This window comes from Chrysemys picta, chromosome 16 (assembly GCF_011386835.1).
Source record: "Chrysemys picta bellii isolate R12L10 chromosome 16, ASM1138683v2, whole genome shotgun sequence".
NCBI lineage: Eukaryota > Metazoa > Chordata > Testudines > Emydidae > Chrysemys > Chrysemys picta.
This window is the reverse complement of record NC_088806.1, coordinates 15817693-15844888: the sequence shown is the minus strand read 5'-3', so window position 1 is coordinate 15844888 and position 27196 is coordinate 15817693. Positions and strand designations below refer to the sequence as shown.

Here is a 27196-nt window from a genome sequence, read left to right as displayed (position 1 = left end):
TAAGGATGTGGCCCTCCGTCCCTTTAACAAAGCACACTGGTGCAGAGTGACACCCGTGTACTGAGGGGCTTGCCAGCCTCCCTATGGGAAACCACAATCACTCCATCAGGTCAGTTAGAGACAGAGAAAACCTATGACCCCATCGCCTGCCCCATCCTTCCCGCCAGCCCCACGGTGCCGCATGTTTTCCAGTCTAGCGGCAAGTACCCTCAGGTCGGAGGCTGCACAACTGCAGTGCCTGATTCTCAAACTTCAACTCCAGGTGCACCTGGGACCTCTTGGCGAATTCTACATCCCAGACCTTAAAGACGTGTTAGCTGCACAAAGCCACCTGCTTCTCAAAGCCCCACCAGCTGCCTGTGCTGATAACAGCATGTCTGGGCAGATCCGTGCTTCAGCAGCTGTGTCTCTTGCCCAAAGATGACAAGCCCCTGGGAGCAGGATGGAAATGGGGGGGCTTGTCAGCAAGAGCCTTTCAACTTTGCTCAAATCTGCCCCGGATCAGCAGTGACTGACAGCCGTCCCCACGGGTGGCTGTTCGGCGGCCTATGTGAAAGGAGCTGGTGGATCGCAGTTCAGTTTCTAGGGAACCGGCATCCACATCCCCACACTAGAGACTAGCTTCCATCCGCAGCCTTGGCAGAGACGCTAAGCACAGACTGAACTCCCCTCTGCGCTGTAGGTCAGGGAGGAAGCGTGGTGGTGGGGGACGGGGAAGTTTGCGCTGATGGCGGGCCTGCCTTGGATGGATTTTGCCCTGTGGGGCAATCTGGCCGGTGCCTCCCATGGAATCTCAGTGAGATCTGAAAACAAGCCCCAAGTCTGAAGGGTTCCCCTTGCTGCCATCACACAGTTGTACTTGTGAGTGCCGTACGAAGCACTGGCCAAGCGGATCCCTTATAGACTGATCCGTGCAGTGTCACTGAACACACCCTGCCTGCTTTAGCCACAGGAAAGCTTTGCTCAGGGGTTCTAACCTTAAATCGTTCCCGGTGTACGTGGATTGAGACTCCTTCTTGTCCTTCTTTCTGTACCAGAACAGATAGAACGCAGCTGCCCCGAGCAGTAAGAGCGCCAGCAGCACTCCTATCACAGCGCCTGCGGTCACTCCAGCTTCCGAAGTGCCTATTGGGAACACAAACCCAAGAGGTGAAGGTTGGCTTAGGAGGTAACTCTGGGCTTTCCATCCCCCGCCCCCCGCTAGATTTTTGTGATCAGCAGCCAATAACGAGCCCCGAATTTGGCCCTTAGTGACTTTGAAACAACTGAGGTGTGCAAGAGCCCTAAGGAAAAGCCCGGAAAGGAAGGCTAGAGAGAAGCATCAGGAAGTGACAGGGAAAGGAAAACAGAGTGACCGAGTAAGAACCCGGAAAGGACGGCCAGGAGATGACGCTAGAGCCGTCAAACATTCCTAACCAACATAGATCTGTCATGGGTGCAAAGGCTGCAGGCTCCTTTGCTTGGTCATAACATAATTAAAACGACTCTCTGGAGTTCGTTCTGCCAGGCGACCCTGTTCACACCTATCCCAGCACAACACTTTTTAAAGAGGGCGGGGCAGGAACCTTCACATCCTTAACCAGTAGGCGGAGCAGCACCAACTGCTCTCCCCTGGACCAGTAAGCCCATGAGTCAGTCCCAGCCGCATTCTTCTAGCCACAGGTTACAGAAAGGGAAACTGAGGCAGCAAGAGGAAGTGACTTGCCTGAGGGCACATACTGAATCAGAGTCAGGATTAGAACTCGAGGCCTCCCAGCTCTGCATTATCCCTCCAGCCCTTTATCACCGGACATTTCTAGAAGATGAGCCTGGGAGAGCTCTCTGCGTTCCAACAGAGCAGATTTGTTTTGATGGAAGATAGTCTCAGAAACTGGAGTTGAAGGAGCCCTTTCAGGTCACTTCGGGCCGGGCTAGGAGCGTTCCCTGTTGGGGCATTTTCTAAGGCTCTGCCCTTTTAAAGGTCTCCATGAAGGCACTGCCACCCCTCCTAGGGGAGAGACTTCCCCAGTCACACACCACTCGCTCCCACTCAGAGGGGACTGCCTCTCTGACATTGTCTTTCCTTCATTTCCTCCTCCCTCCTGGCCCACCATAATGCCTCTCCAGCTGGAGCATTTACACCCTTCCAACAAGCAGATGGCTCTCAACCTGTCCCTTTAGGCCTCGCTCAGTCAGGCTATGAAGCCAGCTAAGAGGGGAGCTGTCACAGGTGCAAGCTCTGATTAACACAGGGACCTGAGTGGGATCCATGTGCCAAGTGGGGAAACGGGGCTTGACTAGTGGAGGCCACCGTTAAAAGCAACACATGGGATACGGTCCTTAGCAGTCCTTAGCAATCACCAAGGGAGAAGATTTCCTTGAACTCTAACTCCAGAGCCCGAATATGAGATCTGCTTGGGAATTTGTCATCAAACACGGTTTGTCATTGCAAAAGGCAGGTTTGTTGAAACCAAAACTTCTCATGATAATGGGTCAAAACTCAGGTTGGGCAGGTCTCCGATGCAGGAGAGACACTGCTCCAAATCAGGCACAGCAGAGATTTGAACCTGGGTCTCCTACAGAGGAGAAGAGGCCCAAACCACTGGGCTGTTGGCGATTTAGGAAGGCAGGATTCTCTCTGTCTCTCTCTGTTTCACAAGCATGTTGCATGCTCAGGTTTGTTCTGGAATGAAAGCGACTGTTGGACCCTCAACATTTTTCACAAAGCGGCATTCGTGTATCCCGACCAGCCCTCGGGCATTCCTGACCATGCCCTGGATGAACCCCTAAGGAGCTAAGCCCAGCTCCTCAGCTAACGTCAGTCACTTTCCCAGACAGTGGGTGAAATCTGGGTCTAACCTCCCACTGGACTGCTCGAAAATCTCAACTCAGGGGTCCCTGCAACAGGAAAGCAGGAGAAGAGGAAATGCAAAGGAGCCCTCAAGAGAATGGTTGATGTGGATAAGAGATGAATAAAAAACCCCTCACTGTGAATCCCAAGCGATTCCCCGTCGGGGCTACTGACTGAAGATGGGTGAGCGTGGTGGCCCCATGCTGTGGCCAGACTCTGGGCCTGAGCAGAAAGCAGCTGTGGCTTCCCCCAGGGTGGGTAGGAGCGAGTACTCTCAGCCAGAGCGAGATAAAAGCCTCAGCCCTAGGAATTCAGCAAGCAGCCGGCGCATCGGCCACTAGATGGTAGCAAAGCCTCATGGTGAGGGGCTGAGCGAGAAGAAGCAGCTCCCATTCCCCAAGGCTTGTGTCAGGACCCAGGGCATTGCAATCGACAGGGCACACAGGTCCCGCCCCTCTGGGAAGAGGGAGCAATAAATGCCCCCCCCCCATTCCCCAACCTCCTGTGCCACCTCCAGGAGGGGACGGGACAATGCGAGCAGCCCCACACCCCACCTCTGAACCATCAGCAAGAAACCATCTCGATGCCGACGGTCCCAACAGTTACTCTCATCCAAGACGTTCCTTTTGAGGGCACTGCAGCTGGGAAGTCCTCCAATCCCCGCCCCACCTGCCCATCAATCCAGTTTCTGGGCTGCCCCTGGGATGGAGCTGGCCTGTCTCTCTCCTGGGGACGGGAACAGAGCAGCCAGGGCCGGCTCTAGGCACCAGCAAAACAAGCAGGTGCTTGGGGCGGCACATTTGCAGAGGGCGGCATTCGGGCCATCCTTTTTTACTCACTTCCTCCCCTTTCACAACCCTGCAGAAGTGGAGCCACAGAGCAGCTGGAGATACAGCATGGGAGCTGAGAACCCACGGGACCCTGGGAGCTGTACTTCCTTGGCCAGCTCCCTGCCTAGAGAGCCAGCCCTGGCGCAGGGAAAGAACTACAGTTCCCAGCAATCCCTTGGCAGCTATCAACAGGAAAGGGAGGGGTAGGGAGTGAGGTAGCTGAGCCATGCTGCAGCTTGCTGTGAGTCGAAAGGGGTGGCACTGGGAATGGGGAACAAGCAGAGCCGGTGGAAGGATGTTTTGCGCCCTAGGCGAAACTTCCACCTTGCGCCCCCGCCCCCGAGCCCCCGCCCTGAGGCGCCCCCCCCCCACGGCAGCTCGCCCCCTCCGCCCTGAGGCACCCCCCCACGGCAGCTCCCCACCCTGAGGCACCCCCCAGCCCCAGCTCACCCCTGCCCCGCCTCCTCCCCGAGCACGCCGTCGCTGCTTCACTTCTCCCGCCTCCCAGGCTTGCGGCGCCAATCAGCTTAGGCACAAGTGTGCCCAAGGAGTAGAAGGCTTTGCCCCAGATATCCCCTTCAGAAGACTTCCCCAGACTGGATTAGGGATACTGGTGTGACCTCACCTTGCAGCCCCCAAAGAAAGAATTGGGTGGACTAAATGGACACTGCCCCTCTCTATCTGAAGCCTAGCAAGGGAGATACGTGCATCCCACTAGAATTTAAAATGAAAAGTAAGGGAGGGGAGGCTCTACTAGACTGGGCAGCTTTAGATACAGTACCAGGCACGTAGGAGGATTTCCACTTCTGAGCCATGGAAGCAGAAATTGACTTTTCCTTTCCAGATTTAGCTAATATTCAGAAAGGGAATCCAGCACCTGCCTTCCAGATTTGAACACCCTCAAAATTCAGGAGTGCTCAAGCTCAATTTGAGCAGCTGTTACTTCATTTCTCCCAGATCAAATATACTGATCCACTGTAATTTACTGTAGAAAAAGTAGAATAAAATTGAGCAAGAAATGCTTCCCAGTGGGTATTAGGACTGGAATTGCTATTTTCAACAGCCATTGCTTTTTTTTTTTTTAGTTTTATTTGCTTAAAAGGAAGACAGTGATATCGCATTGGCAAATTCCCCATAGAAAGAAAGAGTGGAAGAAAAGAATAATAAAGACACCTCAACTTTTCCTCATTTATGTAGGACAGTCTTATAAATATGCATCCAAATATCCTCCAATCACACAAGCTGAAAATTGTTCCACTTTACTGCAGTTCTGTAACCCATATGGGAACCAATCCTGTCTGTGTTCTGTGCACATCCAAAATTCCTGCTGAATGACCTGCCCTGAGAGCGAGTTACCAGTGACCCAGGGCTGGGACAGCAGGAGGGTGCAGGTTGAGGGAGAGTCCAGGGTTGGGGTGGGGGGAGGACACTGGTGGGAGGGGGGAGCCCAGCACTGGGGTGACAGGGGGTGTGGGTGTGTGTGTGGGAGAACCCAGGGCTGGGGCAGCAGGGGAGTGCGGGGGGGAGCCCAGGGCTGGGGTGGGAGGCAGCCAAAAATTTTTTTTGCTTGGGGCAGCAAAAAGCCTAGAGCCGGCCCTGAGAGCAGCTATTCATGTCTTCGCCATATCTGCAGAGAAAGCAGGGACAGGCGAGGACAAGCCCCACCTTAACTTGGCTGTGGGCAGCACAAGTGCTAGGAATAACAGTGGCCATTTCTGCCGATTCTCCAGTGCGGCAGCTAGAGCCCTCAATGGTGCCCGCTAGCCAACGACAGCTAGATAGCGCGCAGTAGAGAGAGGGGTAGCTGGGGAGGTGGCAGGACGGTGGCATTAAAACCAAGGGGAGGGGACAAGGGATGGGGGGAGTGGGAGACATGGCCAGGGAGAGGTCGCACTTGCAGGTGACCTTGAGGACAGTAAGTTTCAGTGGAGAGAAGAGGGCAGAAGGCAGAAGGAGAGGAGGACAAGGCAGAGTTGTAAATAGCCCACTGGAGGGTCTTATAGGAGAAGCCAATGCATGGAACCCGGCCCTCGTTAGCAGGGGATGGCTCATTTGTGGCTGCGCTATGAGATCTGGGCTTGGAAATAGGAACTAGGGACGCTCCTGATTACCCCCCCCCCCCCCGAGGAGCAGATTGGATCGTTTACCTTAATTGATTCAACCAACACTATGTGATATTAATAGGTTGCCATGGTGAAAAGCTGCCTCAGAAATCTAACAGCTTGAAAAAAAATGTGCCCATAGCAACAAAAAAACCCATTGGCTTGATCTGGAGCCCTGCGTTTACCCGTTGTAGAGGGTAGGCAGCCGGGGTGCGGCTTTGCATGCATGGCCTAAGACATTTCATTCTCAGGGTCTCTTTGCTTTCTGGCCTGCTTGGTGCACGTGAAAGCTCCACAGATGAACATCCAGAGACGTTGCTGCTTGTGCTCTCTGTCCAACTCCCAGCATGTTTTCTAGACGCCACTGAAGGGCAGAACAACTAGCATTTCACAAGGAAACCAAAGCTTCTCCCTCTGGCTTAGCTGCAGTACGTGAAGCTCCTGAACTACCTGTCTGGGCCCAGACTTTCTGCATCTTTTCATTTTTTCCACGACGTCCCAGTTAGCGTGTTATTGTAGCCAGGACACAAGAAAAGAGCCTGTTGTGTCCACTAAGACATGTCCGCCGGCCAGCAGCTTGCACACACGCTTGTGCTTTGCCCTGGCGTCAACGAGAAACGTAGAAACCGAGTCCAGCCTGGGAAGTTTGCACCTATCTTTCCATTGGGGAGTGGGTCTTGCCTCCACATGGAATTGTTGGTGGGTGGAGCCCAGCCCCCAAAGCCCACTGCCACCCTGAGGACTACACAGATTTCAGAACATGCATGGAAATCGATGGCCTCTTCCCTGCTTCCAGGTGCACCCTCACCTCCACAGCAGCATGGCTTTAGCAGAGACCACTAGGTGGGGATTGTAGGCTTTCAGCCAGTCCCCGGAACATCCACGCTGCTCAGTATGATCATTGTCTCCTTGCAGGACTGTAAAGGTTGTGCTGGTCCCATGTGACCTCAGCCCTTCCAATCACTGCTCTCGGTCAGCGCTCCAGTCTCCAAGGCCAGATGCATCAAGGAGCTTTACTGGCAGATGCCCACTGGATCCTGGCATAGCAGGACTCGGCACCAGCAGGCATATTGCAGAGGAGGGGTTGGGCCATGTGGGCAGAAGGCAGCACTCCCGGTGGGCACACAGACACAAAGAGGGTGGACATCTCACCTGATACATTGACTGTCACTTGGCAGCTGGCGTGGCCAAACTGGTTGGAGGCCACGCACTGGTAGGTCCCTGAGAACGCCAGCGAGAGGTTTGTCAGCTGCAGCTTCCCTGTCTGGTCATCTGTAAGGAGAAAAGCCGCAGGACAATCATTAATGCCAGAGGCACCGTGAGGAACCCCCCTGTGCTAGCAGAGGGAGCGGCTGTGGGGTAGAGAGAGCAGTGGGACTCAGCAGTGGGCTTTGGCAGCATTTCCAAAGGGTGCAGGGCTGCAGATGCCCTGGATTCTGGGACGAGCTCTACCCTGCACAAGGAGAGACAGGGAGGGGGAGCAGGAGTAGCCAACCGTGAGCACATGGTCAGCTGCAGGGACTGACGCTGGGACTTTCAGCTCCTAAGGCCACTGCCACGTGAGTTAGAGGAACTCCACTAGCTGCGAGCAAGTAACAGACTGTTCTCCTCTCTAGGACCAGCCACTAGAGAGAGACACGGGCACATGTGCTAGGCCAGTGTAATTCACACAATTGCATGTGTGCCTAGCACCCTGTCCAGCAAGGCGGCTTTGCAACCCAATTCCCTACCATGTCCTAAATAGCCCATATTGGCCACTGGGACACCTCTGGGTGATTGGTTGGGAAGGGCTTCTGAAAGGCCAGAGTCTGCTGTCAGTCAGTCCTTCTCTGTGTGGGGGTCGGGGAAGGTTCGGTGCTCAAGCTCTGTAGATGACTTGGCAGAAGCAGCCTATGATGCTTGCAGACCAGGTGCCAGCTCATGCCAAGACTCACTGAACACTGACAAATGCCCAGCTGGAAATCACCCTGGCTCACCAGTGTGTTAGCATTGTTACAACAGATGTTAGAGTTATAATGTGTTCGGTGTTGGGACTTTATGACATGCTTGTGAGTTGCTATATGTGTTAATCTCACATATAACATCTGTATCCCAGAGTGTAAACTTATATTAGGGTGACCAGACAGCAAATGTGAAAAATCGGGATGGGGGTGGGGGGTAATAGGCACCTATATAAGAAAAAGACCCAAAAATCGGGACTGTCCCTATAAAATCAGGACATCTGGTCACCCTAACTTATATTGAGTGTTTGCATTGTTAACCTGTATACCTCACCAACCAGGAAAGAAGCATTAATTAATTAAAAGTGCTGGTCCTGCACACAAGAAGGCCCATTGAAACCGGATGACCCATTGTGAAACATCGAAGAACAAAGACTTTGTTGATTGTCCCCCCCACACCCAGGAAGAGGAGACGGGCGCCAACACTTGTCCCATCACTTTGAACTCTGGGGGAAGGGAATAAAGGGAGACCAGAAGGCTATGCGGATTAGAATTTGGACAGGGCAATATTTTCTAAGCATAAGCAAAGGATCCCCAACCCGCTTAGCTCTAAAGCCGTGGTTTTCAAACTGGGCTACGCGAGCTCTCGTTGGGGGCATGTGAGAAAAATCCTGTAATGGCGGATGAGTCCCGCACCGCAAACAACAAGAACAGCGTCCGCCGCTCTCTGGCCACCCAGCCCTGGAGTTCTGTGCTGCTGCTGGTGGCGGCGCTGCCTTCAGAGTAGAGCCCTGCAGTGGGACTGGGATCCCGTGGGCCCCGCAGGACCCACTGCCATAATAGCGGGAGCGGGATAAAAATTCAGGAAACAAAGCAGGAGTGGGTGGGAGTGGGTATTGCGTGGTGGGATGGGAAGGGGATTAAAAAAAATAGTCCTTCCACGCTGCAAACAACATGAATGCCCCAGCCAGCAGCGGCTGCTCTCTGGCCATCCAGCTCTGAAGTTCTGCACTGCTGATGAGGGGAGGCAGCGGACTATATTATCTGGAGAGGGTCATGCGGCCTAAAAAGTTTGAAAACCACTGTTCTAAAGGACATAGAAAGCTTGCATAACGCAGCAGCTTCTATTGCCTTTTGGAACCTAAGACTAACTCATTTGTGCGCGTATGTTTACCTGCTGGAACCTTGTCAATAGCCCCCTTATGTCTTTTTCTTAGCTAATAAATCTTTAGTTCGTTTATTATAGGATTGGCTCCAAGCATTATCTTTGGTTTGAGACCTAAGGTACATCTGACTTGAGGTAAGTGACTGATCCATTGGGAGTAACCTGAATATTATTGTGATTTTTGGTGTAAGGGACCATAAGAACTGGGTCAGACCAAAGGTCCATCCAGCCCAGTATCCTGTCTACCCACAGTGGCCAATGCCAGGTGCACCAGAGGGAATGAACAGAACAGGTAATGATGAATTGGGGAGGAGGGATAGCTGAGTGGTTTGAGCATTGGCCTGCTAAACCCAGCGTTGTGAGTTCAATCCTTGAGGAGGCCATTTAGGGATCTGGAGCAAAAATCTGTCTGGGGATTGGTCCTGCTTTGAGCAGGAGGTTGGACTAGATGACCTCCTGAGGTCCCTTCCAACCCTGATATTCTAAGTGATCTCTCTCTTGCCGTCCATCACCACCCTCTGACAAAAAGAGGCTAGGGACACCATTCCTTACCCTATCTATCACAAAGACAGGCTTACAAGAGTGGCAAGGTAGAGCAGAGTGCCCCAGGAGACTGGCTATTACTCTATAGCAGGGATGGCCAAACTGTGGCTCTTTTAACATTAAAGTGCGGCTCGTGGAGCCCCTCCCCCCCCCATTCTTCACCTACCAGATTAGGGGGTGGGGGAGAGCTCAGGACCTCTGCTTTGCAGCAGGGTGGTGGGGTAGGGGCTTCCGCCCAGCGGGGAGGGGGGTCTTGGGGCTTCAGCTTTGTGGAGCACACCTGCTGGGGCTCATGGCTTCAGCAGGAACAGAGCTGAAGTCCCAACCCCCGGCTCTAGAACTTCTGAAGATTGTCATATGTGGCTCGGAGGGCCAGTAAGTTTGGCCACCGCTGCTCTATAGCAAGGCTGTGGTAGAACTTGAGGAGTTCACACTTGATACTTGATTGGTGAAATCTAAGTGTAGAACACCCAACTGGTCTGGGGTTTGAGCCCTGCTTCTTAACCGTCTGCCCTGAGGCTGGCACATACGGTTGTGAGTCACTCTAGACACAGCCGATGAGAATAGTTCCACCCAGTGGTCAGCGGTGGTAGTGGAGCTGGGCCCTGGATTTGCCCCTCCCTGTATCTCCTACAAGCTCATGCTTATAGATCAAGACAGATAGCCGGAGGTTGTCTTAAACAGGCCATGTGCCTTCTATGCCCCAGGGCTTAACTGCCCTAGAGTGAGACTGCAAAGAGACTGGCCCTTGAAATAATCATCGTCATTTCAGTCACTAAGTGCATTAACGGGCAAGATGCTGGTTTCCTGCCCTGAGTCCAGAGGAGAGACAGCCCCGGAGTGGAGACTGCAAGACATCAAGGGGAGAGATATGAGAAGGTGAGACTGCACAGGAGACTGGCTAACCCCGGAAAGGGAACAGTTGGTTCCACTTCCACTGAGAGCTTCACCAGCATCTCTCACCCAGCTACTGTCCCAGCATCTAATGGAGGATTCAGGCCTCTGATCAGACTCTGTTGAAAAGGACTCAAAGGGGCCTTTGAAGAGGAGGTTTTGCTTCTAGGCTGTGTCCTTTGCGGGTTTTCTTTAAGATCTGTTCTAAAAAGCTAGTCTGGTTCAAACTCGCTGGAAGAAATCCCGGTGAAGAGCAAAACCACTGCTCTGATGCTGAGCAGCAACTTCTCTACAGCTTCTATCTGGGACATTAAAATATATTCAAATAAACAAGGACATGGTATTTGCCTCTGAAACTGATCCACAGGTGCAACCTACTGGTAGCAAAGGAAACTGCAAATGGCATTGAAAAATAAGTTTATAAAGCTAAGATTAAGGGTCTGATCCTGCAAACTCATACTCAAATAAGTAGTCTCTAGTCCGGTCGGTGCTTTCATTTAAATCAATGAGACTACTCCTGTGTGTCAGGACTGTGCAAGTTGCAATGTATTTACTTGCAGTATATTATTTATCCACCAGATGTCTCTGTGTGGGGTACAGAGTTCCAGAGTGTGTGGTTCTTGGTGAACAAGGCAGACAAAGCTGGACCTTGAGCTGTGTGGATCTCTATTTGTGTCTGTAGTTTACAGCTGTTTTCTTTAATAAATGTAGTACCTTCTGATTAATAGGATCTGAGACTCCATATATCAGGATGCATGTGAGAAAGAGTTTGTGGGACTGGGTCCTGACCTTTTTTCCTAATTTCTAAAATATTCCCTTTGATCCAGAGATTTACTTGGGACTCACAGCTGGTTACTCCAGACTATATCTGGCCACAAGAGCCTCGAATTCACACAATCACAGGAGGTTAACATTAAATATGATACCTGGATTTTAAAAGGGACTGGTTATTCCCAAAATCACAACAGGGTGTATCTCCATGCTTCAGATATAAACTTATCTGCCAGGGGAGGAAAGAATCTTCCCCAACCCTGGACAGCTTTGTAAAATTGGTCAGATCCCTTTTTCACCTTCCTCTGAAGCATCAGGCCTAGGCACTGGGGATACTGGATGTGATGGACCATTGGTCCCATCCAGTATGGCAGGTCATATGTTGGTGTCTGGCTCCTTCAATTCTGTTTCTATCAGATCACTCAGAATCTGTCAGTGGAAGCTTTACACATCTCTGCACAGGAGGGTCTATAAGGGATGGCTCTCTCCACCTACCTTGCACCATATTGGCCAATGGCAACGAGGTCTTGGAGTCTACCCGTGACCAGACGTAAATCGGGGCGGGCACCCCCTCCACAGAGCTGCAGGTCAGCGTGGCATCGCCCCCAATCCGGGCATATTCTGTCCCTTTACAAACAGGGGTAGATGGAGGCACTAATGGGAAACGAGAAGAAAAAACAATGGATTTCTGTACTCAGGGCATGCACTATCATCGTGCAGCATGGCAACTGGATGTCTCCCCTGCCACTGCCGGTACCCACTCACTGCTGACAGTTGGGGATTGGTCCTGCTTTGAGCAGGGGGTTGGACTAGATGACCTCCTGAGGTCCCTTCCAACCCTGATGTTCTATGATTCCTGTGTCACTGCTTTGTTTAACCGAGTCTCATCTATTCGTCCTCCTGCTCCCCACATCACTGGCCCCTCCCCTCCTCTTCCCCTTCCACCCACTCTTCTCCCTGCCATCCATCTAGCTCTCTGCAAGGGCCTCTTTGCTGTAGTACCAGACCGCCACACAAAGGCCAGTGAATGGAAAGCTATTGTAATAGAATCAGAGATTATCAGGGTTGGAAGGGACCTCAGGAGGTCATCTAGTCCAACCCCCTGCTCAAAGCAGGGCCAATCCCCAGACAGATTTTTGCCCCAGATCCCTAAATGGCCCCCTCAAGGACTGAACTCACAACCCTGGGTTTAGCAGGCCAATACTCAAACCACTGAGCTATCCCTCAATTGCTCTTCTCTGGCACTTCCCACCCAGAGATCCCAAAGCACTTTCCAAGAAGGTCCAGGTCATTACCCCTTTGTACAGATGGGAACTGATGCATGCGAGACAAGGGACCCGCAATATCCCAGCCCAAGCCCCAAAGCCAGACGGATGGATCCCAGGTGTTCTTGGACCCAGCCCTGCAGGCCCTGCTCGGAGCAGGGATCCCCTTTCCGTGGTGGGCCATGGGATCGCAATACCCAGACTCACTCAGCACAGTGAAGTGGATGAGCCCTGAGCCGCTGCCGTAGAAGTCCGGGGGGTTGTTCACCTCACAGATGTACGTGCCGTTGTCCGAGGCGCGGATGTTGGCTAGCTGAAGAGTCGCATCCCCCGTGGTGGGAGGGTCGTGCAGGAGGCTGAGCCGTTCGGCCTGAGAGCCAGGCTTGTACAGCTTGTCGTTAGTGAAGTAGAGGATCTGCAGGCAGAGGAGACGGTTTGCTGGGGCCCCCTCAGAGATGGGGGTTTGTCCAATGCCGACCCGGTGAATGAAGGAGGATCGGACGAGTGTCACCCAGCACCACGAGCAAACCTGCCCTCCGGCTGGCTCTGCATTGCCATTGCAAAGCATGTGGCTTGGAAGAGTAGGTTAAAGTGAAAGCTTCAGAGACTCCAGCAGCAGCCTCGGGGCTCGTGCGAGGGGGAGACGAGGGGCTTTGACAGATTCACCAGGAGAAAGAAACACAAAAGAGGGAGGGGCTAACACTACCCAAAGTGGGACATGAAGTCAAAGGGGATACTGAGCCAGCAGAGATACAGACCAGCTTGTCCCAGGCGCTCAGACCCGGCAGTGAGGGGCCAGGCAGGTACCCAGACAGAGCAGCCGTCTCAGCGCTTTCCAAAGCCCTTATAGAATTTAACACAAAGAGAGCGACAGAGAGAGCGAGCACGTGCATGCACGCGGATCGGCTGCGAAATGGCCCGAGGATGTACCCAGAATGTACAGTCTTCCAATACAACACACAGTCCCGCCTGATCCATACATGGTGTATGTCAATGGAACACACAGTCCCGCCCAGTCCATACATGGCATATCCCAGGGGAATACACAGGCCCATCCAGAAAAACTGCGGCAGGGCTAGCAGTAAAACCCAGATCTCTTGCACCCTGCCCAGGGCTTTAACTACAAGCCCATCCTTCCCCCTCGATGGATGAGAACATCCCATTGGCTGTTCCCACTAGGTGTCCGAAACCACAGTTGTATCTGCAGTGACACTCACTATTGTACATGCCTCTGAGCTTCTCATTCGCGTGTCTCCACAAGTCTTTCCCCAGCCTCCCAGTTGATCCTGGTCCCATCCCTGCTCTTGGATGTGTGGCTTCACTGGTGTTTCTAACAGCCCTGGCATACATCACTCGGATCTGAGAGCCCCTCTGGGCTGGCTGCCTCCGCCCCCCCTCCCCCCTCCACACACATTCTGCAGTAACGTTAGAGCCATTCGAAAAATCCAATTTAATTTCCACCAAAAGTTGGGAATGAAATGGATTCAGCCAGCATTGCTCCGGAAACGAGAGAGCGCGAGCCCTTTGTGTCGGTTCCAATTCTTTTCGTTGCTGTTGGAACCATCAAAAATTTGGACCAAACCGAGCTGCTTTCAGGAAACATTTAGAGAAAACGTCATTTTTTGACTCAAAAGATACTGGTTGGGAAAAAGCAACAGCCAGCTTTTATGTAGTGTGTGTCCTTCATGGATCTCAAAGTGCTGGACAAAGGAGGGCAGCAGCATTTGCCTCCTTTTACAGATGGGGAAACTGAGGCACAGGGAGGGAAGTGACTTGCCCAAGGCACCCAGAGAACTAATGGCAAAGCTGAGAGTTGAGTCCAGGTCTCCCGAGTCCCACTCCAGTGCCCTATCCTCTAGCCCCCCCTGCTCTAACGACGAGCCCATCAGCCTTTAGGGGCTTTCCCTTGGCCTCATTCTTGTTCCCTGGTGGTTATTTGGGGACCAGCCCCTCAGCCTGGGCTGACAACTTTCACCCCGGCTTTCCGCATCAGCTCCTCATCCAGGCATCAAGAGCTTGAACTATCCCCACCAGGCTTTCCCTGGGCTGGAAGCAGTAACATGTTGAAGAAAGCTCCCCACAGGCCCTGAAGGAACCCCCCAAGCTCCTCCCCTTGGGACCCCGGTCCCTCCCTCAATTTACCTGCTTGGCCTGCTCAGGCGCTATAGAGGCTGGCGCAAACCTCCACTCCAGCATGAAATTTTTGTCAACCGAGGTTTTATAGTGACAGGGAAATTCCACACTGGAGCCTCGTTCCTGCATCACGGGGTCCTGTGGCACTGTCACCTCCACACATGGCCCAGCACCTGTGGAGGAGAGTGAATGAGTCCTTCCGTTCTGTCCCTGCCCTCCCGTCCATTCAAAACGCTGCGGCTTAAATAGGGTTGCCATCTCTCCTGGACTGGCTGTCAGTCTCCCGGAATCAGCCTCAATCTCATGGTGACCATTAAAAGCAATGTGGGAGATTTTAATAGGCCAAAAAGTCCAGTCGGTGGCACTGCGGGGCTAAGGCAGGCTCCCTGCCTGCACTGGCTCTGCGCAGCTCCCGGAAGCGATCAGCACGTCCAGCTCCTAGGCGCAGGGGCGGCCAAGGGCTCTCCACGTGCTACCCCCGCTCTGAGCACCGACTCTGCAGCTCCCATTGTTCGTGAACTGCAGCCAGTGGGAGCTGCAGGGGTGGTGCCTGCAGGCAGGGGCAGTGCACGGAGAGTCTCTGGTCCCCCCTGTGCCTAGGAGCCAGACATGCTGATCGCTTCTGGGAGCCGTCCAAGATCAGCGCTGCCTGACCGGAGCCTGCACCCCCAACCCCTGCCCCAGCCCTGAGCCCCCTCCCACACTCCAAACCCCTTGGCCACACCCCGCAGCCCAGAGCCTGCACCCCAACCCCCTGCCCCAGCCCTGAGCCTCCTCCCACACTGCAAACCCCTCTGCCCCACCCTAGAGTCCACACCCCCTCCTGCATCCCATCCCCCTGCCTGGTGAAAGTGAGTGAGGGTGGGGGAGTGCAAGCAATGGGGGGGGGGGGAAGAGAATGGAGGCGTGGTATTGGAGAAGGGGTGGGGCAGAGCGGGGTAGGGGGCGGGGCAAGGGTGTTTGGGTTTGTGCGATCAGACAGTTGGCAACCCTATGCGGCTAAGATCGGCTTTCTTGCTCGCTGCTCTCACCCTGCCCTCCTCTGCAAGCCCATCCATTGCCTGCCCCTCTTCCACCACTACCCCAGACACAAGCCTCTTGTCCTAACCCCCAAAGCCTTCCAGGATACAGCATCCCCCCTTTCTGCTCTATTACCCTATCATGACACTGACCCCTGCCTTTGCTCCTCCGAGCACGGCAGCCTTGGATGACCACAGACCTTGGGAGAGCCCTGTGGGGCAGGGATCGTCTCTTCCTGTGTTTGTACAGCGCCCTGCACAAGGGGCCCCAACAACTACCATTGTACCCATATACACTGCAACTCCGAACAGAAACGTGTGATCAGTAACAACATGTCAGGTAAAACTTGTGCTGCCCAGATACTGTTTTTTCCTTCCTTTCATTTTCCACTTCGTTGAACTTTCAGGCAAGTGTTAAATGGACCTTAGCAAGGGATGGGTGTGGTGGGTGGACAGGAAAGATACCCCAGCCCAAAGGGAGTTCGTGGGCTGACAGGGTGCTCTCAGCTCCTGTGAGTCTGTCAGTCTAGTTCTCTCTTCCTGCACTTTCTCCTTCCAGATGCCTGTTAAGGACCTGATCTAACTTCTGTTACAGTCAATTGAAAGAATCACCCTGATTTCTATGGGCTTTGGATCAGGCCCTAAGGGAAGAGGGGCTGGAAAGGAATGCGAAGGGACGTGGCCTTTGCTGTCTGTCACCAGAGTCACTAGGGAGGGTCTCTGCACAAACAGGGGTGGGGGTGACTTCCAGGGGTGAAAGGACAGCCCGTCTCCACCCTGTGCTCCTTGTTGGGTTGGAGACCATTTCCCAAAATCGCCAGCCCCTCCATAGACAATGCCCAACGTGAGCCCACAAATCAGAGCAAACTCCTGGCTTTTAGTAGCCAAGAGGATATTTACAAAGCAGGAGTGGGGAACCCAGACCACCCGACCAGTCCTACTGATCCACACTTGTTTGTCATGCCCAAGAAACTGACTATCAAGAACATTATTTAGCAAATTGTGAAAGATGTGAAGTGAATTTAGGAATCTCTGTGGAGTGTGGGAGGAATTCTAAAGAGATCACACCATGACAGGTGTGAACTGGGTGCCTGGGGCAGCCCTCACTGAAAATGCCACAGTCAGGGCAGGCTGCAAAAGGGAGAACAGATTCTCCCAAAACTGGTGGTTAACCTGAAGTTAGACTCACCGCCCAGTCGCAAACTGTGCTCCTGATCCCCACACTGGTTATCAAGAAGCTGAAAAAGAAATCACACAGCCCCCTTTATTGCATTCCAGTCCTCTGGCTCCCAATCAGCACCTAGGTCCAGTATAGCGAGAAATTATTTTAAAACTCTGCTCACTATACAAAATGTTCTTCTGAACCCAAAGGGCCAGCCACATTGGCAAGTCAGTATTAGTTTGGATCTTACCCAAAATCCCACGCTGCCAGCCAATCCTTTGGTGTCTAGTTCTAAAGTTTATTATAAAGAAAAAAGGAAGAACAAGAAGAGAGTTATTAAATGGTAAAGTAGTCAGATACATACAGAGACTTCAAAGTCCATATATCAGGTTTTTAGCAGTATTGGTGAGTTGCTGGCTTGAAAGTCCCTCTGGAGAACATCCGCAGCTTGGATGAGTCATTCAGTCCTTTGTTCAGAGCTTCGTTTGTAGAAAAGTCACTCCAGAGGTAAGAAGCAGGAATGAAGACAAAATGGAGAAGATGGGCAGCTGCCCTTTACATTCCTTTTGACATGTGGCTTGTAGTTCCTGTGTCCCAAACACAAGGTTCACAGCACATGGGCATGGAACATCCTTAGAGTTCTCGGTCCACAGGCCTGCCCCTACATGTCTTGCTGACTCATAAGGTGTATCCTCTGGCTTCTTTCCATGGGTTCATTGTACCACTGATGACCGTTGATGGACCATCAAACAGGCTAGGCAGTGCTGATGCCAATCTGTGTGGGGGTGTCACCCAGAAACACAGCACAAGTTTGGAAATACAGATAAACCCTACATATCTCTAAATCACAATACAAAAGGTGATACAAACATAGAAACAAGATTATCCTACTTGATAACATTGTTGCAGGTTCCTCACATGGCATATCTGGTCCGATTCCTTGCAATTTTATAATATTGGTATCAATAACATCACAAAGTATTCCTCTTATTCCATACAGTGTCACAGCAGGTGAATAGGCAGCATGGCGGCTCGTGCAATTCAATGTTGGCAAATGCAAAGTAGTGGGAGTACTCCTACTGGCTGAGAATAACTGTATGCTCTCAGGAAAAAGACCCATGTGTCACCTGGGTGCATTCAAACAAATTGCATTTGAATACAGCCAACTCAAAGTTCTACATCTAGAAAGAGGGAATGCAGGCCACACCTAAAGAATGGGACTTTGTCTCCTGGAAAGCAGGGACTCTGAAAAGTCATAATGGACAAGCAAGTCCGCATAAGCTCTTAGTGTGAACCAAAATGGTTCAAGGGCTGGAGCAAATGCCTTAGAGTGGGAGACTTTAAAAGAGTTGAATCTGTTTAGCTTATCAAAATGATTGAGAGGTGACTTGATTATGTAGCACTCACAAGGGAATGTCAGGGTTAAATTACCTGTGCCCTGCGCCTTTACAATGTGGAGAACACCGTGGTCCCATCAGGGTTGTTGTTGTTGTTGTGTCCCAAAGAGACTGAGCTGGTGTGAGGCTGGTGCCGGCTGCACTATATATTTAAAGTTTAATAAAAGCTCAGTTTGAAACCCATGATCCCTGAATGGGAGTGTAACACTTGGTGAGCACTGAACTGCAGTGATCTTCCAGAGAGGAAGCTATCTAGAGCGGTTGCAGGCTGCTCCAGGAAAAGCTGCCAGAAGGTAATGCCAACAGAAAAGTGATGTTGCATAAAGTTTTCTCTGGAAATAAGAGGGGAAGATTTAATTGTTTGCAAGTACTAGGGCTGGCTGGGAGAGAGTTAACGGACATTCTTAGGAAGGGAGGAGGAAAAGATGAACATTTAAGAGAAGTTTGTGACTCTCTGGAAATTTCTGGGATAGATCGCAGTAAAAATGCATCAAAAAGCCATTTGGTTTTAACCAAACATACAACAAGCCACCTACATAGTGAAGACCAAGGGGAGTTGGAAGATCAGGGATTGTCTACATTACTGGCATTAAGAGATCAGATTTAACAACTAATTGCTACAGCAAGAAAAGAGCAGATTGAAGTAGAAACAGTTCAGAAATAGCATACTGCAAAATGAAAGGAGCTTGAACAGGGCCATCCTTAGGATTTATGGTGCCCTAGGCGGGATTATTAAACTGGTGCCCCTGTGCCTGACTTGCTCTTAACAACACAAACATAAGCTTGCAGTATTGGAAAACTTGCCACGTGCATGTTATTAAACCCCGTTTAACTTAATTAAGCACACTGTAATGCTGATGGACTAGCACTAAAGAAGTAGCGCTATAGAAAAAATTCTGATTTGACAGAATGATGCAAATAATATAATTTTTTTAATTTGTCAACATTTTATTGGAAATTGATATGAAGAGGTATTGAAACAAGGAGTTGTTTTTAATTAAAAGCAATCTTTCTGGCTTTTTTTGGCTGCAAAAGCAGTAATAATGTCATTGTATGACAAAGACAAAGTGATGTCTTGTTCGATTGCAGGACTAGCAAGACCAGGCAAGCATTCCTGACTCATTGTAGAACGGAGATAGTTTTTAATGAGCTTTAGTTTTGAGAAACTCCGTTCTCCTGATGCTACTGTTACAGGAATTGTTGGTAGAATACGAGTGGCAATGTACACATTAGGATATATGTCAACAAGTTTGCTGGTATGAATAAACTGTACAATGTCCATCACCGATTTTGCATGTGGCAACATTGGTGACAGTGTCCTCAATTCTTTGTACAGTTCAAGTCCATTTCAATCAAAACTATCACCGTGCTTCAGGAGGCTCTCTAGGTTCTTGTGCTGTGACCTTGAGCTAGTGTGAAGACACCTCACAAGGCGCACCGCCCTGACTGAGACACAATAGAGTTGGAAACCCAGGTCATTTTTACAAAGCCACTTTTTAGTTTTAAATGTATAGTGGGCATCAGTCTTAATGTTAGTTACAACTCATCAACCTTATACTGTAAATAGATCAATGGCATTATCCAGTTTAATAAGCTGGGTTTCCAAGCAGTGGGGAAATATAACCCCTAGTTTTACTCCTAGGTAAAGCACAAAGTGACCAAAATGAAGTCAGCACAGAATCATCTCATCTAGATTAAGGTAGCACAGAAATGTTACAGAAGTCCTATTGTGCCTCATTTTTGTTTGGAAAGACATTAGCAATAGCAGCACATTTTGGGCACTGCCAGAAATACATGATAAATCACTGCCTCTAAAGTTCCATCAAAAACTGACATTTTCACAGCTCTAGCATGATCTGCTACACAGATTCTTCACAAGGAAGTGTCCCTGGCCTTTTTAACTCGTATTAACCATGTATTTACCTTATGAAAGTTGGACAAAACATTGTGAAAATGTAAGACATTGGCTGCCCAACCTCTGGGCTGGCAAAAGCTATATTGACTCACTGGGAAAAAAAGCAAGAGAATCTTAGTACAACATATGGTCACTCTATACCAGGGGTCGGCAACCTTTCAGAAGTGGTGTGCCAAGTTCCCTGTAATTTAAGGTTTCCCATGCCAGTAATACATTTTAACATTTGTAGAAGGTCTCTCTCTATGTCTATATTATATAAATAAACTATTGTTGTATTTAAAGTAAATAAGGTTTTTAAAATATTTAAGAAGCTTCATTTAAAATCAAATTAAAATGCAGATCTTATCAATTTAGTGTGATCCTTGCCTGGGATCCTTGTCTGGGGCTCCAGCCACCAGCCCCGCTCAGCCCACTGCCGGTCTGGGATTCCATTCACTCAGCCGGCAGCAGGCTGAGCGGGCCGCTGGAGGGCTGAGCGGGACCGGCGGGGGGGGGGGGGGGCTGAGTGGCTCAGTCCGTTGCCAGTCTGGGGTGCCGGCAGCACTCAGCCTGCTGCTGCTCTGGGGTTCCGGCTGCCGGCCCCTTGCCAGTCGGGGTCCCAGCCGCCGGCCCCGCTCAGCCTGCCGCCGGCCCCACTCAGCCCCCCACCGGCCCCGCTCAGTCCGTTGCCGGCTGAGTGAATGGAACCCCAGGCCGGCAGCAGGTTGAGTGGCTCAGACGGGGTCTCAGCCGCCGGCCTGCTCAGCCCGTTGCCAGCCTGGGGTTCCTTGGGGGTCCCCAGGCCAGCAGCAGGGGCTGAGTGGGGCCGGCGGCTGGGACCCCGGCTGGCAATGGGGCAGCAGCCAGAACCCCAGAGTGGCGGTGGGGGTGGGGGGTAATAGGAGCCTATATAAGAAAAAGACCCCAAAATTGGGACTGTCCCTATAAAAGTGGGACATCTGCTCACCCTATCCCAACCCCCCCATCCTGATTTTTCACACATGCTATCTGGCTATCCCCAGCCCAGCCACGCGTGACCATTCCAATCCTGGCTGGCTGCCGAGGAAGTGAGTTACTTTCACTTTCATTCCTCAGCAGGCAGCCAGCTAGCCTCCCCCTCCCCCACAACACCTCCCCCAACCCAGCCCTGCCGGAGGGGAGGAGAGAGAGAGAGAAGGGTGCTCCTTGAGGGGGGAGAAAAGGGGAGTGCTCCGTGGGGTGTGGGGGGGAGAAGAATGGACGTTATGGGAGACAACCAGGGGCGGCTCCAGGCTAGGGTTACCATATTTCAACAATCAAAAAAGAGGACGGGAGGAGCCCCGTCCTAGCCCCGCCCCGTCCTGTCCTAGCCCCGCCCCTGCCCCTTCCACTCCCTCCCACTTCCTGCCCCCTCAGAACCCCCAACCCTCCCCCCCACTCCTTGTCCCCTGACTGCCCCCCAGGACTCCACCCCCTCCCTAAGCCTCCCTGCCTCTTGTCCCCTGACTGCCCCCTCCTGAGACCCCTGCTCCTAACTGCCCTCCAGAACCCCACCCCCTACCTAAGCCTCCCTGTTCCTTATCCCCTAACTGCCCCTTCCTAAGACCCCTCTCCCTAACTGCCCCCCAGGACCCTACCTCCTACCTGTACCCTGACTGCCCAAAACCTTATCCACCCGCCCCCAGAAAGCCCCCCCGAACTCCTGACCCCCCCCCCGCTCCTTGTCCCCTGACTGCCCCCTCCTGGGACCCCTGCTCCTAACTGCCCCCCAGGACTCCACCCCCTACCTAAGCCTCCCTGTGCTTTGTCCCCTAACTGACCCCTCCTTAGACCCCCCCTACCTGTATCCTGACTGCCCAAAACCTTACACCCCCAACCCCCAGACAGCCCCCCCCGAACTCCTGACCCATTCAACCCTCCCCCTGCTCCCTGTCTCTTGACTACCCCCCCCCCCAGAACCTCCCTGCCGCTTCTCTGGCCCCCGGCCCCCTTACTGTGCTGCAGAGCGGCGCGCTCGGCAGCGGGGGAGGGGAGCAGGGTTGGAGCTCCAGACGGCCGGAGGCCGAGGCGACGGCCGGCGATCTGTGAATGCAGGGAGGGAGGGGGAGGGAGAGGGAGGGAGAGGAGGGGAGTGGTGTCAAGTTTCAGGAGAGAGGAGGGGGGAAGTGAAGGAAGGGCTTTGGCTGCCGGAGCCCCGGCTGCTCTGTAAGCCGCGCGCACGCTCTGTATGGGGGGGAGGAGGGGAAGTCCGGACATTGACAAATTCCCCCCGGACGCTATTTTTAACTCAAAAAAGCCGGACATGTCCGGGGGAATCCGGACGAATGGTAACCCTACTCCAGGCACCAGCGCAGCAAGCGCCTGCCTGGGGTGCTGTCTGCCGGTCGCCCTGAGGGCGGCAGTCAGGCTGCCTTCAGCAGCATGCCTGCGGGAGGTCCCCCGGTCCCGAGAGGCACCCCTGCTCTTACACACCCCAAATACTCTGTCCAGCACCTCCCAAATACCATCTCCCAGTACACACACCCCTCCAGCACCCCAAAATACCCCCTCGAGCTCACCCCCTCCCCCCGCAGCAGTGTCCTCTATTACGGAACTTGAAATACAGGTGGGGTCACCCTAGATACAGTTGAATTTTAAAGGCAGGTGTTTCTGTTCTACCTCATGGAGTGACCACAATGGGGCCAGGCTCTGGAAGTCTCAATGAGCTACAATCCCAGCTGGGTCCCCAGAGGTAGTTCCAGAAGGGCGGGGTGATTCCCTGCACAGCCCGGGCAGAGGCAGCGTTGCCCTTTTCTCTCCCCTCATTCCGAAGGCTTGGCCCAGACCCATGACACAAGGTTGGGTGAGCTGGGTACACGCTGGGAAAAGCCCGGAGGCCCCCCACTCAGGCTGGTGCAGAGAGGGGAGCAGAGCCCGGAGGCCTCCAGCCTGGCTCTCTCTCTCCTTCCTCTCTCCACCTACTACCTTGTGTACCCCGCTGCAGCTGGGCTGAATCTCGCCCCAGGGGGCCCAGCCGAGGTACACCCCGTCTCTCTCTCGCTCTCCCGGGGGTCTCTCTCAGAGTCAGGGTCACCGTCCACTGATGGAAGAGGTGCCTGGCGGTTGCGGGGAGTCTCTCTTGCTCAAGTGGAGATGACTCCATCCAAGGCAGAGTGGCGCCTGCCGACATTCCCCGCTCCGGCGGGGTCTGTCCACCAGCTACCTCGTCCCTGGAGCGCAGGGTCTCGCCTCTGCCCCACACGGAGGGAGCCCTCATTGCTCAGTGTATAACAGGGGGGTCGCTTAGCCTCCTGTACAACACGAGCAAGAGCCTTGTGTCCAGCAAGTATAAATGGGAGTGGTTCCCCCCGGGCTTTGTCTGTGGGTCCGGAAGCCCGGGAGGGCGCCGCCCCTCACTCCCAGGCTGGGGTGGCCGCATGGCCGGAGTGAGACTTGCTGTCTAGCCCTGTCCACACGGGTGACAGAGAGGAGGACACGGGGGCACACATCAGAGCTCCTCACCTATGATATAGGAACACAAGCCCCATGGACTCTCTCGCCCTCGGTTTTACAATTGTACTTCTTTTTTCTTTCTTTTTGTGTGTGTGTTTTTTCTTAGTAGTTATATTTTTACCTTTTTAATATATTTTACTTGTATTTCCTTTTTTATTTTATATATATAAGTTTCTTTTAATTTTATTTCCCCTTTTATGGTTTTTATGTATTTTACAATTCTTTTATTTTTCAGTTTTTATTATTTTACTTTTTTAAAGTCTGTTAATATTTTTGTATTTTATTCATTATTACTATTTTAAATTTATTTTGCACTTTTTATAAATGTATTATTTTTTCTATTTTTTATTCTATTTTAGGTGAATCGTATACTGTTGTCCAATCATTTGGGCTCCTATCTTCTCTCACTCCAGTGAGGATCTTCAGCCTCTCACCCCATCATGGTAGTCATGCGCCGCCCCAGCCAAGTCTCTTTGTCCCCTGACTCCAGCCAGACCCTCCACCATTCCAGCCTATTCTTGTTAGGAGACAAATCAAAGGAGCTATCCCAGATTGAGTTCTCGATAGAGGAATTTTTGGAACAAATTGATAAATTAAACTGTAATAAGTCACCAGATGGTATTCACCCAAGAGTTCGGGAAGAAACTCAAATATGAAATTGTAGAACTACTAACTGTGGTATGTAATCTAGTCCTTAAATCAGCCGCTGTACCAGATGACTGGAAGGTACCTAAATGTAATGCCAATTTTTAAAAAAGGCTCCAGAGGTGATCCCAGCAATTACTGGCCAGTAAGCCTAACTTCAGGACCAGGCAAATTGGTTGAAATTATAGTAAAGAATTATCAGACACATAGATGGACATGATATGTTGGGGAAAAGTCAACATAGATTTTGTAAAGGGAAATCATGCCTCACCAATCTATTAGAATTCTTTGAGGGGATCAACAAACGTGGACAAGGGTGATCCAGTGGCATCCGAAGAAGTGAGGTTTTTACTCACGAAAGCTTATGCCCAAATAAATCTGTTAGTCTTTAAGGTGCCACCAGACTCCTTGTTGTTCCAGTGGATATAGTGTACTTGGATTTTCAGAAAGCCTTTGACAAGGTCCTATACCAAATGCTCTTAAGCAAAGTAAGCTGTCATGGGATAAGAGGGAAGGTCCTCTCATGGATCAGTAATTGGTTAAATTGTAATTGGTTAGGAAACAAATGGTAGGAATAAATGTTTTCACAGTTGAGAGAGGTAAATTGAAGGATCCCCCAGGGACCAGTGCTGTTCAACATAATTCATAAATGATCTAGAAAAGGGGGTAAACAGTGAGGTGGCAAAGTTTGCAGATGATACAAAATTATTCAAGATAGTTACGTTCAAAGCTGCCTATGAGGAGTTAAAAACGGATCTTACAAAATTGGGAGACTGAGCAACAAAATGGCAGATGAAATTCAATGTTGATAAATGCAAAGTAATGCACATTGGAAGACATTCACAACTATACATATAAAATGATGGGGTCTAAATTAGCTGTTGTTATTACTTAAGAAAGAGATTTTGGAGTCACTGTAGATAGTTCTCTGAAAACATCGGCTCAATGTACAGTGGCAATAAAAAAAACTAACAGAATGCTAGGAACGACAAGTAAAGGGACAGATAATAAGACAGTAAATATCTTAATGCTACTATGTAAATTCTTGGTACGCCCACACCTTGAATACTGCTTGCAGTTCTGGTCGTCCCATCTCATAAAGATATATTAGCACTGGAAAAGGTGAAGAAAAAGGGCAACAAAATTAATTAAGGGTATGGAACAACTTACATCTGAAGAAAGATTAAAAAGACTGGGAGTGTTCAGTTTGGAAAAAAGACAACTAAGGGGGAATATGGTAGAGGTCTATCAAATCATGACTGGCGTGGAGAAAGTGAATAGGGAAGTGTTGTTTACCTCATCACATAACACAAGAACCAGGGGTAACTTGTTAATTTTAATAGGCAGCAGGTTTACAACAAATGAAAGGAAGTACTTCTTCACCCAACACACAGTCAACCTGTGGATCATTGCCAGGGGATCTTGTAAAGGCTGAAAGTGGGTTAAAAAAAGAATTAGCTACGTTCATGAAGAATAGGTCCATCAATGGTCATTAGCCAAGATGGTCAGGAACGCAATCCTGTGCAGTGGATGTCCCTAGCTTCTGACTGCCAGAAGCTGGGAGTGAACAACCTGGCATGGATCACTTGATAATTGCCCAGTTCTATTCATTCCCTCTGAAGCACCTGGCATTGGCCACTGCCGGAAGACAGGGTACTGGGCTAGATGGAACATTGGTCTGACCTAGTATGGCCGTTCTTATGTAGTGGATGGAAGATAAATCTCCCAGTGACACATTTTAGGAAGCTTGAAGAGTTATTAGAAATAAAAGATGGGCTTGATCTTAGAGCTTGCAATGGAACTTTGAAATCCCTTACAAGTCCAGTTCCAATTAAGCAAAGATGATGACATCTTGACTATCACTGTGCTGGTCAGTCCACCAAAACTGGAGAACTGATCCCTGGTTACATTGTTATTGAGGAGATAGTCAAACACCACTGCTGCAATTCATCTGAAGCACCAGCACGTAGTCTCATTAACAATCCTTCACAGTTTACAGCAATAACAACCCATTAACCTATGTCTTCACCTTCTGCCAGGTTGAATGCCAGAGCACATCAGTGGGTTGCAGATTTATCTGACTAACTTCAAAATCAAATATCATTCAGGGAAATCTAACCCAGAGGCAAATGCTGTATCCAGAACGCCCCCAGGAAAACAATACGATGGGCTGCACAGAAGAAACAAGTAATGTCGTTAAGGCTGTTCTACAGCCCTTGGATGTACAAAGAGGTGGCAAGGTAGCTTGGTTAGCAGCCGTTACTGCCAATTCTTTGGCAGTAGGAGACTTCTCCATGGGCATTAAATCCACCCTCCAGTCTATTTCCTGAGAAGACATTTTGGTGCCTCAGAAAGAAGATCCAGTGATTGCTAAAATTCTCCATTGTAAGTCCAGGGAGAACAAAAGAACACAGGAGGATGTGGTAGAAGGTCTCTGCTCTGAGGTGTGAGTGATATTGATTGCATTTGGATACTTGATCAGAAACCAAGTTACAAAATCAACTGGTATTACCTGAAAAATACTAAAGGCAGGTATAGCGAGAACTGCCTGGAGAAATGGGTTTCAGAGTAGCCGCTGTGTTAGTCTGTATCCGCAAAAAGAACAGGAGTACTTGTGGCACCTTAGAGCCTAACAAATTTATTTGAGCATAAGCTTTCGTGGGCTACAGCCCACTTCATTGGATGCATAGAGCGGGTAATAAGTCTCACAAGAGATGGGTTTTATTGGCCACAGTTTGAGGAGGAAATCAAATATTATAGCACCAGATCTGTATGCGTCACCCTGTTTTGTTAGCTGACATGTCAGGCCGATATAATATTTATGAGGGAGAAATGTAGCACTCATAGGGGAATAATGGTTTTAATTCACCTGTGCCCTGTCTCTCTAAGGCAGGGGTAGGCAACCTATGGCACACGTGCCGAAGGCGGCACGCAAGCTGATTTTCAGTGGCACACTGCCCAGGTCCTGGCCACTGGTCCGGGGGGCTCTGCATTTTAATTTAATTTTAAATGAAGCTTCTTAAACATTTTAAAAACCTTATTTACTTTACATACAACAATAGTTTAGTTACATATTACAGACTTATAGAAAGAGATCTTCTAAAAACGTTAAACTGTATTACCAGCATGGGAAAC

At 50.8% G+C, this 27196-nt stretch overlaps 1 protein-coding gene across 1 annotated transcript in view; it reads right to left on the bottom strand.

Moving 5' to 3' along the window:
* The window catches only part of VSIG2 (V-set and immunoglobulin domain containing 2), a 38177-nt gene that overhangs the window by 407 nt on the left and 10574 nt on the right, over nt 1–27196 (bottom strand). Inside the window, exons 2-6 of the mRNA XM_065570440.1 lie at nt 14483–14646; nt 12548–12755; nt 11571–11729; nt 6915–7034; nt 978–1125 (exon numbers count right to left, since the gene is read on the bottom strand). Of these exons, the coding sequence (XP_065426512.1) occupies nt 978–1125; nt 6915–7034; nt 11571–11729; nt 12548–12755; nt 14483–14646 (799 nt within the window). The remainder of the gene's footprint in view (nt 1–977; nt 1126–6914; nt 7035–11570; nt 11730–12547; nt 12756–14482; nt 14647–27196) is intronic.